The sequence below is a fragment of the Anoplophora glabripennis genome, unplaced genomic scaffold, assembly GCF_000390285.2.
Source record: "Anoplophora glabripennis isolate ALB-LARVAE unplaced genomic scaffold, Agla_2.0 scaffold528, whole genome shotgun sequence".
Lineage (NCBI taxonomy): Eukaryota > Metazoa > Arthropoda > Insecta > Coleoptera > Cerambycidae > Anoplophora > Anoplophora glabripennis.
This window is the reverse complement of record NW_019417098.1, coordinates 104,130-117,449: the sequence shown is the minus strand read 5'-3', so window position 1 is coordinate 117,449 and position 13,320 is coordinate 104,130. Positions and strand designations below refer to the sequence as shown.

The window sequence follows — 13,320 nt, the reverse complement described above, 5'->3', positions numbered from 1 at the left end:
TGAAAAATACTGTTAATACTGGTAGCTACCTGATGTTATGTAATTTCACATTTAATATTATAAATTATACAGAAATTTAAAAACCTGATACAGTAATAAGAAAAAAAATGATATATTTGTGAGTACTTTTTGGTTGAAAAAATTGTTCATGGTCATAGGTTTCAGTGAAGTTATTTAACAGATTTCGTACCAATTTAAAGCACAAGCTTTATCAAATTTAAAGGCATTTCCTTCATGGTGATCTACAATTTGTTGTATTAAACTAATCACTTCTTCCTTATTAGGTACTACACAATTTGTACACCCATATCCTGGTTAATTTGACATAAATTAATACACAAACATAAGCCGTCACTTTTTATAAGTGTTGCTGAGAGTTTCTTAAACTAACACCATATACATTTTTATTTACCTTATATCCATTCTAGAAATGATTAATATCTTACCCAGTTAGACTAAACATTTCTTGAATGAATTATGGTGTTTCGAGAGTATCCCAATTTAGATATAAGCAGTTTTTATGGCCTGGATTGTTTACATAATACGGTGTTTATCGTACCTGTGTATACAGGGTGTAAGTCTTCCTCCCTTTTCATTTGCATTTTGAACTGAAAGTGAGTTCCGAGAACCTATTTTCACAACGAAATTTTAGATCCGGACCTGACTTGTTGTTTTGCTCCCAAAACTGCTCTCAGCTTTGGCAGATTATCGGGCAAGATCACCGATGTGGCCAAGAGTACAACGCGAGAGGGGATTGAAGGAATATTTCCCACAGTTAATGCTTCCTTCTGGCACTCGACGAGCTCGCGCCACGTTGCCAGCTCCTCGCGGCCACTTGTTGCTCACCGAGTGACGGCAAACATCCAACACGTGCAATTCGATCGTATTTTTCACAAAACGGCGCCTACAGGGCGATATGAAACTAGCTGTCTTAGCTTTTTCTTAAAAAAAAAACAAACAGTGTTTGAAATCTGATCAGTTTTTGTGAGAAATTGAATAAAAAATACGTTTTGAAACGATTGAAGGTTGTCCGTCATCTAAAAACAAACGAAGCTCTAACCCGTAACTATAACGAGACTTAGTCGACTATAAAGTGTGAGAATTTCTTTGTTTGCGTTTTTGTTTACTGTTATTCCGATGAATAATTATTCCAATAGAAGTATGAATGGTTTCCATTAATGTTTTCATCGACGGTGTGAATTATTGATTCGATTTAAATTAATAAGAAACTGACAATGAAAACAACTAACCGGTGTTGTTATGATTCAAGTGGGTTAGATTATCTTAAGTGCATTAGCAATTAGCACTAATGTTTTGATTAGTTAAGAAACGGAGATCTGAGCTTGAAACTGACACCTACTTTTTAGTAGATGTCAATAAAGTAACGCCCTACAAAGCAAAGGCAGGCACCGTTAGGTGTGGAATAATAAAAAAGTCGTTTAACCATAATGTCTTCTATATAATATAAATCCAGCACTAATGCATATTCATGTCCTTAATATAATTACTGACTGCGGTATAAGTTATACCGACTAATTACAATTGTATTGTGATTATTAGAAATCGAAAATTAGCCGTAATCTAGTTTTAATGTTACAAAACCGCCGTATCTGCATAAACATTAGCATACAATGCACATGGGCTTTGAAGAAAGATAGATTTAATCAGTTGCGTTATTGCCCAATGGAAAGGCCTTATCCCATCCTAACTTGGATGATAGTCGTGAGCCGGCCATCAGAGATCGTTTATTATTATTTCATAAAATCGATTTGTAAAAAACAATGATTTGTGGTACTCGCTTTTGAAATGACGGGTACGTATCGTTAATACGTATTGTGGATGTGATTTAAACCTACCAAACCTCGTTATATAATATTTTGTAATGGCTTGTAAGCCATAGGAACGCAGCGCAAAACACAAAAATCCACGGTATTATGCATGTTCAACAAAACAAATGTTAGTGAAAGTGTAGAATTGTCAAACTAGTACTCAGACTGGATCATCAAATTTGGGACACTCGGTAACTAAACTACAGTATACGAATCATTATATTCGTATAATATAGCAATGACTGTTAGTCACTTCATGTCTTTTACTTTTGATACATTTTAGTCTCATGGTGTGTAATTTAGTTACCATGATTTGACTATTTCATATATGTTTTGTTCTTATATTATAGATACTGTTATTTGAACAATAATTTTAGTCTCACGATATATACCATGACAACTGTTTAGTTATTTCGTAACTTTTCTGCTTTAGATTTTAATGTATTGGTGTGCAATTTAGCTGCAATGTTTGACTGTTTCAAAAATACTTCACTCTAAAATAAATACTTTAGTTCCTTGCTATTATTTAATAAATTTCCTAAGTTTTTCACTTTAGGCCTTTTTAGTCCTTTAGTTATAATGTCCCTCTATTTTTCAATGATTTTATGAGCCCTGCATTTTATAATTGATGATTGACTGTTACATGAATATTTCGTTTTAAAGCATACACTTTAGTTTGTTATTATTTGATTATTTTCTAAATTTCCCATTTTAAACGCTTTTTAGTCCTTTGGTTACCATATATCTCTATTTTTCAAAGGTTGGATTAACTCTCCATTTTAAAATTTACACTTTAGTTTATTGATCTAATAGACACAATTTATTCCTTCAATGTACAATTTAGCTGTTCATGTTTAATTTTTTTAACGATGCACTTTAGCTCATTAACGTCGGTACAGCTGCTACTATTTGAATATTTCATGAGTACACTTTAAAGATACACTTTAGCTCATTCACGTGCAATACAGTTATTACTATTAGAATATTCCGTGAATTTCCTCTTTAAATGTACACTTTAGCTCGTTTAGTGCTACTACATATTTAAATATCATGAGTTTTCCTTTTTAAAATACACTTTAGTTCCCCGACTTGACAAATTTTATTTAAACGTATATTTTTCCTTTCCAGGATTCCGGGGCCTGAACTGCGAGGAGAACATCGACGACTGCCCCGGCCACCAGTGCCAGAACGGCGCCACCTGCGCCGACGGCATCAACTCCTACATGTGCAAGTGTCCCTCCACCTACACGGGTCACTTCTGCGAGCAGGACGTGGACGAGTGTTCCACCAGGCCCTCCGTTTGCCAGAACGGCGCCACGTGCACCAACAGCGTGGGCGGCTTCTCCTGTATCTGCGTCAACGGCTGGACCGGTCCCGACTGCTCCGTCAACATCGACGACTGTGCCGGGGCGGCCTGCTTTAACGGGGCCACTTGCATCGACAGGGTCGGCAGCTTCTACTGCAGATGCACCCCGGGCAAGACCGGTAAGTGGTCGTTACTTTTCCGTATTGTTGTTGCCGCAGGGTTAAAAAGTGTAGGTTACAAATAGGGACTATTTGACCTGTTCTAATGTCAAATTCAATGTGTGTGTTATAATAGAAACTAAAACACTAAAGTGCGTATGTTAAAATCGGAATAAGGAAAAGCACTTTAGTTCTAAGGCACAAAAAAATACTTTTGATGCAGTTTTATTATATACGAGAGATCTATCTATAACATTGTTTTATTCTTAAGGACTAAAGTGCACATTATGAAACATTAAAAAGTGTGTTAGTCCCAATATAAATACTAATACTTCACACAGTCACGAAATTACCTGCCGTATTAGAAACACCTTCTTGTAAACCGGTAAACTGAATACCTAAATGTAATAAAATGAAGCGGCGACATATCCGGCCATTTTGGTTTCGCCGAATTCGCATTAGTTGTTTGTTTTTTACCTGCTTAAGGTCCTGTTGTTATATCACATCAGGTGGATTATGAAATTCACATAAACTATTCAATGTCAGAGGTCATTGACATTGATATTAACAGACTAAACACAGTGCTTTAAAACAATAGGAATAAACATGATTAAAAACTGATTTTAAAAATATTTCAAAAAATATTAAATTTTTTTGTTTTAGTATCCTAGGGAACACCTACTATTATCCCTAAAAAACTGACCCCACTTAAAGTTTCACCCTATACAAAATTTTACATAACAGGACCTAAAATAATGAAAATTAGTTTCAATTCAGCAAAATTTTGACTATTTAAATTGTATTTCTAAATATTGTATAATATTTTTTAAAAAGTTACATAGTTTTCACCCTTCAACTTGAATTTTCCAAACGCTGCTCCGACTATTTCTATTAAAGATCTTCTATCCTAGGTTGGTGCTTGTTAAATTGAAGTTTCAAGTAGAAATAGATTTTTTTTCTGAAAATTTTAAACATAAACTTAACTACAATGAAAAAAAAAAAGAAACATCACTCAAAAATTATTACGCGCATATCAAGTACGCGCCTAATCATCGACTGTCGATTTTTCGATTCTCGCAGCAGGCGGCGGCCTGTTGCTAAGTTCGCTCAACTCTTGTAACAAGAAAGCCTGCCACACCTACTTTACAGTGATACATAAATCGAATACGGAATAACAATGCGTCCTTATTGACATAAATGCAACCTTCGACGGCTTACACGGAGAGGATATCTGCTTACACACTTCTATTTCTGTGCTATCCGGCGCGTAGGTATCGATTTCCACGGTCGTCGGTGGCGAGGGGGTCCCTGCGGTACGCGAGATTTTTTCAGGAGCGGCATTCCGATCGGCTGAAATTCAAGATGAAATTCCTTTATGGTATGGGTATGAGAAAAAACCGACGGTTGGGTATTAGGATTATTCGCCCATGTCCAACGGAGGTTGGAAAACTAAGTATAAAATTTTTCAGAACTCCATAACATTATAAGATAACTAATAGTAGTATATTTAGATAAAAACATGTATCTAGTACTGTATCTTATAAAGTTACAAGTTGAAAACGAAATGCTGAGGATTGTTTTAAAACCTTGCAAAATATCACTAACTAAACAACAAAAGAACCAGTGGCGTCTCATAATAAATTGGGTAGGGTCAGGGAAATATAGATGTACTTGCACAAGATATTACAGAAATAAATATTGAGAAGAAACATATTTTCTTTCATTATACGCAGTTAAATATACCTGTGCAAAACTTTCTCCTTATTAATTTACAATTTGAACTGCTAGAAATTATTTATCTTTTGATGCATCAAATCAACCTTGAATTTACTTAATTTTTACGTTTTCATTGCGAGAATATATAGAAAGCGATTTATTAAAAATAAATAAAGCAATATGAATACTACCTTTCAACTATTCCTTCTTCGTAAATCCTTCATTTTAAAATATACGCTTTAGTCTCTTCGTACGTAATATAACAACTATTGTATTTCTTCATAAGTTTCCTGCCTTAGATTCAATATAATGTAATATGTTGAATGTACAGTTTAACAATGATTGTTTAACTAGTTCATGAATTTTTCGCATAGGTATACACTTTAGTCCTTTATTACATAATATAATATACTATTTATTAACTGTTTCATCAAGTATTCATTATAATTATTCCTTGGTCCGTGCATTAACACATACCTTTTCACCTATTTTATTTGTTTTCTACATATTTTAAAATCCACACTTTAGTTGCTTTAGTCCTTTGGTATATTATATAGCAATATCGTTTAGCAACCTGCTGTACTTTAATGCATTATAATCCTTTAATGTGCAATTTGGCTATTATTATTTTACTATTTTATGAGCTTTTCGTTCTAAAGTGTACACTTTAACCTTTTGATACAATAGATATACTATATTTTACCACTTTACAAATTTTCCGTGTAGGTAACCACTTGGTTCAATATGGCTATTTTTGTAAATATTTCCGTTTTTAATGTACCTACACTTTAGCTTCTTAGTATATAACTATTGTTTAGTTATTTCATGAGTTTTCTACTTTAGATACATTTTATTTCATGGGTATACAATTTATCTACCACAGTATATTTTGACGTTTACAATCTGCCATTAAGCTGTTCTCTAAAACTTAGTTCCTTAGCGTTCCTTCCATTTTAGATACACCTTAGTCCTTCGGTTATTTTTCAAGTACTTTCTGAATTTTCTATTTTAAAATATGCACTTTAATTCATTGTTATATAATTAGATGCCGTTGTTGAACTATTTCATCATTTTGTCATAAATACACTTTAGTTCCTTGGTTACAACATAGTTGCTATTTTTCATCGATTGTGTGAGGTTTGTTTCAAAATATACATTCTAATCACTTGATATCTAATATAGCAATATTTTTGTATAGTCCATAAATTTTCTACTGTATGCACTTTAGTTCGGTACTTATATAGATAATATTTTTTAACTATTTTATATAGTTCTCATTTCAGGCACACCTTAGTGCTTGATTAAAATATATCTGCTATAGTTTTCCATGATAAAATTGACACTTTAGTTTCTTGGCATATAATAATGTTTAATTAATTATTTCGTAAGTTCTCTACTTTATGTATAGTCTTTCCGAAGTCAGTTGGACATGTGAAAAAAGGCATGGCAATAAAATTTAATTTCATAGGCGTCCCTAAAAAAGTTTTCTGCTAAAGGGAAAAAATTATATTAATTTGTATATAACGTGTAAAAAAAATTTCTATTATTATTATATTGATGGTAAATTTCGTTTTGTTCCGTTTCAAAAGGTCTTCAAAATGCCATGTTGCAATAATATTATTTCTCCCTTTCGCAATTGTAATATCAATTATTACTTAATTGAAGGTGCCTATAATAAATTAAAATCACCTGAATCACACCAAATTCCGCATTGCAGCACTTCACTGCTGGGCAATTTTGTCAGCCACTTGTCAACAGCTGAGATTTATTGCCCAGTGGCCCAATACAGCTGTGTTTGTATTTCGTTTGTCCGAACTCGCATTCTTCAACTGGGCGTATACATTTCTACCACCTGCACGTTTAGTTCGACCAGACCTGTATATGGGTATGGCTAAATAAATATGGGAACAAGTTTTTCAAATATTTCAATGCCGAGTTGCAGCGTCAGCGACCGAACCTGGTACATACTGTCAACCTCTTGGTTCTTCAATTGATATCGGAAAGACTACACGTTTTAGCCTTTTTGACTTACTAATTTAGCTCATAAATTCTCCACTTTAGATAGATTTTAGTTTCTTTGGCAACTATTGTTATGATTTGAGCTTTAGATACAGTTACTATTGTTTAACTATTCGATGAGTTCTACTTTAAAAGACACTAAGCCTGATTGAAGACAGTTTGTTTTTTTTTTGGGGTCTTACCCTACCCCTTTGACCCCCTAGATTGAGCCGTCATTGGCGACATTTCCGATCGCAGATACACAGTTAATTGGGACGTCTGTGGCCTCTCCTGAACTACAAGGAATTTAACGACCTTGTAGCTACATTTCAGTCTCAACACCCGAGATAATTTAATTACCGTTTTCTGGGTAACGCGTGTGGATTTCTCCGAGAAAACGCGCTAAAGGGGTGTTATTACCTGCAGGGGACCTCCACTATCATTAAGAGGAGCTCCGGCGTGGTACTTAACGATTTTTTTAATTGTACGCTTTCGCATCGTCGATCCGTAAGGCACCACACGACAAATTCGGATTGGATTTTTTTTTAATCGCGCTCCGTATGTTCACCCTTGCCGGACCGGAATCGATTTTGTAGTTCGTTTTGTAGGTATGAAGAATGTAGTTTAATATTGATACAGTGCTATAAGTTATTTTGAGCTGTGCGTATGTTACGGGTTATGCAAATTTGCAATTAAAGTCGATATAGAAATATTCCGCCTCTTCTTGGGAGTAATTACAATTTTTGTGTGCGACGTAGAACGAGTTTTACGCGAGTGATCAGGGTGTGTACCAATATGAACAACCTGGAATTATCAGGGCATTTCGTAGATCTGGAACTGTCGGGAAATGGGGGATTTGGCAAATTTTCAATGAATTTTTTCAAATTTTGTTACTTTGATCTCGAAAATGGATTTCTAGAATAGTTTCTTGATGTTGGGATCAAAACACTTAACTGAATTATGACTATATTTGGATCGATATCTTTATAAAGTGGACACTTTTAAAATTTCCTGAAGATATCAGTATATATCAGAATTCATTTATAAATGTTATTAAAGTAATATTTTCCATTAACAGCAGCAACAAACCTGAAAGGAGGCTAAAGTGATAAGACCGTTTCTTCTCGGAGCGAATAAATTGCCATTCATAGCAGTTATTATTGAAATGGGAAATGCCTGGAATTTATACCACTTTGTTGTGCACAAAGCGAGCTGATTCTCTTTAATCTCGCCAGATGTTTTCTTCCTTGGCAAGCAAAAAATCCCGCTGCGATTATTTCGCTCTGGCTGGCGAATTTCATTTAGCCTGCCTCGCGATTGAAATCGCTTTTCTCTCTTCTCTGTCTCATCTACATGTGGTTTGGTTTATCATTTGCGGAGACACGTTGATGGACTTGATTCTGGTAGAAAATTGATTCTTGATAGCTAGGTGGCTGTCTAACACAAAGTTATGTTATCCTGGCTCAAATCATATATAGGGCGTCCCAATTTATAAGAACCTTCTTAAATGTTTACAAAGTGATCAATAATTTTGTTTAAAACAGTAATTTCATTTCCTTTTAATTTTAGTAAAATTAAATTAAAAATTAAAAATTAAAAATTATTAAAACTATAAGATCAAGATTACAGAAGAAAACACAACATTCTGTTTCACCGTCTGTTCATTGTGATTTTTCACGACATTTTATTCAGCCAATGGGCGATCGCATTGTCTCGAGCGTAGACGCAACAGTTTGTCATTGTTCACTGTAAACGAATCATTGCAATTGATGAGGCTCACCTTTACGGTTTGATTATGTCGACGAACACGTGCCTTGCATACACTTAAAAAGGCCCAGTAAAAGAAAAATAAAGGTCGATTATGTTTTACTGAATATACTATTTTTATATTATTATATTTCTAAAAACCAAGAAGTTATCAATTTCAAACATATGTATATGTAACCTATTCTGGTTGACTTGACGTCTATCACTTTGTATTAAAATTTTAAACATACGGTTTAGTTTAAATTTAATTTAATTTGATTATTTTTTTTAATAGATAAATAATAATTTACGGTTGTCAAGCAAATTGTATTAAATTTCCAAGATATGCGCTTACACTAATTAAAGAAATAGTCAATTCATGGAAAACATTCTGTGGATATTTATTAAATACATTTTATACCCTACCATCAGATTTGCTTAATTGTGGAAGTCACTCGAACGTCAGCCAATTAGAGAAGCGCTTTACGCATCCAAAGCATTCTGACGGTTCATGTGCACAAGATGCACAGGGTTTGCTTACATTTATGGTTAATTTTCTTAATTAATTTTCTCGAAAACAGAAGTATTTAGACCATGAGTTCCTTAATAAAAGTTGCTCACTTTCGCGCCCTCTATCGCCCTTATTAAGGAACACCCTGTATAGACACATAAAATCTCATTAGCCGAGTTATTAATATACCCATCCTATATCCAATTTTATTGTCGCGTAAAAAGTTATTTATTGTTAACACGTAGACACGCAGTCGTAAATACTTTTTACAAAGTTTTCTTCAGCATCAGAACTTTCACAAGTAAATGTAAAAGCGCAGATAAGTGACTTTTTATGTCCCATACTCCTGACAGAATTATAACATCTATAAAACCTTTGCTAATTATAGTGTCTAAGATAGAAGTTTTATTATTTTTACTTATAAACGTAGTTTGCCTCATGTAAACTTAAAAGGACTAGAAACAAACAGTGGGTCATTTTATTTTCGAGAAAGAAATTAAATATAAATGTTAAAAAGACATAAATTACTTTTCAAATATGTTCGATAAATTGCATAATTAATTTCTTTGTTCATTATTATTAAAATATTTTGTACCTACCTTTTTTTTGCAAATATTAAAAAAATAGAGACGACCTTATTGTCAATGAACAAAAATTATAAATCTCTGTATTTCTTATTTTGATGCCATAGCTTTGTGTGGTGGAAGGGGCGATATGTTACTACTCCAAGTTAAATTAAACTTTTCACCTCACTTTTGAATTGTTTCAGGTCTCCTATGTCACCTGGACGACGCCTGCACGAGCAACCCGTGTCACGCCGATGCGATATGCGACACAAGCCCGATAAACGGCTCCTACACATGCAGTTGCGCCTCCGGTTACAAAGGCATCGACTGCTCCGAGGACATAGACGAATGCAAGCAAGGTAGGTTACAAATTATTACATGTAAATATCGGTTACGTGCTAAACTTTTTTCCATGGGCGCGCGAGGGGAAGGTCTCTCTTAATAATCATTCAAAACGAACAATTTCTAGTAGATACCCCTTTTTTCAGGGTTTCAGTATATTTTAATAGTTTGTGGCATATATAGTTTTCTGTGATTCTGTCCTGTATATTATTTTTTTATTCCTGCAATATATTTTTTTTTAGGTACCCTCCACCCGAATTAGGTTTTTGGTCCTAAAAATGGCGCCAAATTTAAAGTTAAATGGAAGGGTGTATTATAATATTTTTGTAATTGCTACCATCCGATTCTCAAATATTTTTAAACTCGTAAACTTCATAAAATTAGTAGTAGTATTGCTTCTATTAATTCTAAACTAATGCAAAAAATTAAAGGGTCAAATGAATTTCCGAATTTTTTCCGCGATTTTTGACATTTTTTTGAAATTTTTTTTTAGTGAAGAAAAAGGGTAGTTTTGAAGAAAACTGTTTTAAGTGATTACAGACTGCACAAAAATTAATTAGAAATTTGTCTCAAAAAACGGTATGAATGGTGGTCGAAATCTGGTTTGGGTCATCATTTTAATTTAAATAAAAGTTGATGAATAGAAGCATAGGACGAAAAAGCCGAATCGTGCTGGAAACAATTTGATTTTATTTTCTTCAATGTCCCTAAGGTTTTCCAAAAAAAAAAACAAAAAAAACTTCATTATCAATTTAAATGTTATTTGCGGTAAAAGTGTGAGAAAACCTAAAAAAGAGGTTCTTCTGGGTATATCGAATTGTAAGTCATGCTTAACATTAGTCATTTCGTGAATATTTCTAATTGTAGCCGTCAATTTTATAAAAACCCATAAATACAAGTCCGTAGACTATCGCGCTATTTCTTAGAATTGCATGCATGATAATCGTAGCTCCTAAAAAAATTCAACCGAAAGATCTAAAAACTAGAATCTTAGAGCTTCAAAATGTTTTTTTTTAATTCCCGATACGACCATTTTTCACATAAATACAATCTGACAAAAATCACGGAAAAATTTCGGAGATTCTTTTGGTCCTTTAATTTTTTGCATTATTGTATTTATATGTTTTTAGATACATATGTACAAAAAGGGTAAACGAATAATTTTTGACAAATTCACTAGAATCAAATTTTGGAAATTTTTCAAAAAAATAATGTATTGTGCAGAAATTTGGTACAGGTTTTTTGATGGTGCTACTAGTTGTGTTAATATTTTTTCCTCTAACTTGTCTATCTAGAAGCTTCAGCTACATCATTTTTGAGGTTAGGTTCTGTGCGTCCCAATCTAAGATTTAATTTTACCCAAAAGAGGCACTCCGGATGAAAAAATTCACCGTTTTCAAAAGAAACGCAATTGATTATGTCAATGTTAACTGTTCCTAAAGTCTTACAGAAAAAACTTATTGTATTAATTCAAAACGCTGTTTGGCTGCAATTTTTTCATGCCAAATCGCCAAATTATTTTTTATGTAAATATACGATAATTCCTATTAATACCACAGCGGTACGAAGAAACATTTTTGGAACCGCTGATACCATCGATAGCTCGGCTGGTTGTTTACAAATGTTTACCCCAAATTGCTGTACATAAAGGTGTATACTCACATTTTTTATCAGCGGCATGTCCATTGTTACTGTACTGATGGGCCATTTTAGTATGTTTATTCGAATTTATTAAATGACACATACACATACCCCAGACAAAGTGCATTTTCACAAAAAGGAATCAGATAGATGCAGGAATACAAAAATATAAGTGACTTCACATAACAAATGACACGAATTTGCTTAATGAAATTAAAGTAAAACTGCTATAATAACCAAAAATCTAATTAACAATTTTTCTGTTTATTACAAAAAAAAGCGTAGGGCGCTATTTATCACCTCTCCTTTCGTAGGGGACGATTCCAGAGGTCCTCAAAACGTTTTAACAATTTTGATTAATTAATTTTATGCAACGTTTTGTAGTTTCGGGAGTTTAGATTAATAAAAATGCTTATTATTCATACTTACCTTTAAAAATTCGTTCCAAGTGTGCAAGCGCAATTTATAAAAAGCCTCTGAACAAAATTTGTCTTGTCGCGATATTATTAGCGCTTAATGTCATTTTACTTTATTTCGAATGAATGAATGTAGGCTTTTGGACCTTTGTTCCTCGGGGTTTGAAGGGTTCGATCCGCCTTCAAACGAGTGTCCGCGCGACGCCTGTGGCTCATGTAAATATCGGCTACGTGTTAAACTTCCCAACTACTGTATATCATAAATATTTTATGGCGTATTGTGTACGGTGCCGATTTGTTGAACCGCATTGTCGGGGCTGGAAATTATGACCTCTTGCGTGGCCGGACAGCATGAATCTTTAACAGCTCTCCGAGAATTTAACCCATTAGATTAATTACTGGGAAAACGTAACGCCCTCTTTTCTTAGAACGGGAGATTGAACAGCATGTGCTTAGTAATAACAATTAATTAGAAAGGGAATTCTTAATCTTTCGTAAAACCAACTGGAAATGTTCTTTAATATTGTTTATTTGGCTTTTTGTATAATTGCCAGTGAAACAAAATTGGTTTTTTAAAAGGTCTATCAGTAAGGACATTAACATTTTTTATTTATTTATTTTTAGTAACGCGTACATCTACTTTGCAATTAACACAATTTTCAATAATAATTATTCTAGGCCACTCAGCCAGAGACCTTCCTGCTGGCTATGCGTGAAATTTGATTTGATATCGCAGTTTTGAATACTTACTTACTTTTGAACTTTAAAGTATCTCTTGTATCTCCAAACATGGTTACAGAATACCTGTGCAACTTGATTTAACAATTTTGCTTGTAATTTTCCCAAAGGTATAGTGTCGCGGATTTAAGTCGGTCGGTTGTCTATCTTCTATCGTGGCCCCACGTTGGGCGCCACGACGCGGATGTTGCTTGGTCTGATTAGCTTATAGTGGAGTTAACCTACCATAATCTTCCTTTAGCATGTTTAGAGGGTCGTAAACCCTCTTAATGGATCTGGATGGAGCGTTTCTGTCCGGGGCCGGCTTCAACTGCACTCGCCGATGAAGTTTCAAATCTCAAGTTTTACTTGTG

At 33.8% G+C, this 13,320-nt stretch overlaps 1 protein-coding gene across 1 annotated transcript in view; it reads left to right on the top strand.

The window, feature by feature from the left end:
* LOC108913441 (neurogenic locus Notch protein) overlaps positions 1–13,320 on the top strand; it is a 227,168-nt gene that overhangs the window by 166,710 nt on the left and 47,138 nt on the right. The window contains exons 6-7 of the mRNA XM_018718993.1: positions 2,958–3,314; positions 10,034–10,189. Coding sequence (XP_018574509.1) covers positions 2,958–3,314; positions 10,034–10,189 — 513 coding nt within the window. The remainder of the gene's footprint in view (positions 1–2,957; positions 3,315–10,033; positions 10,190–13,320) is intronic.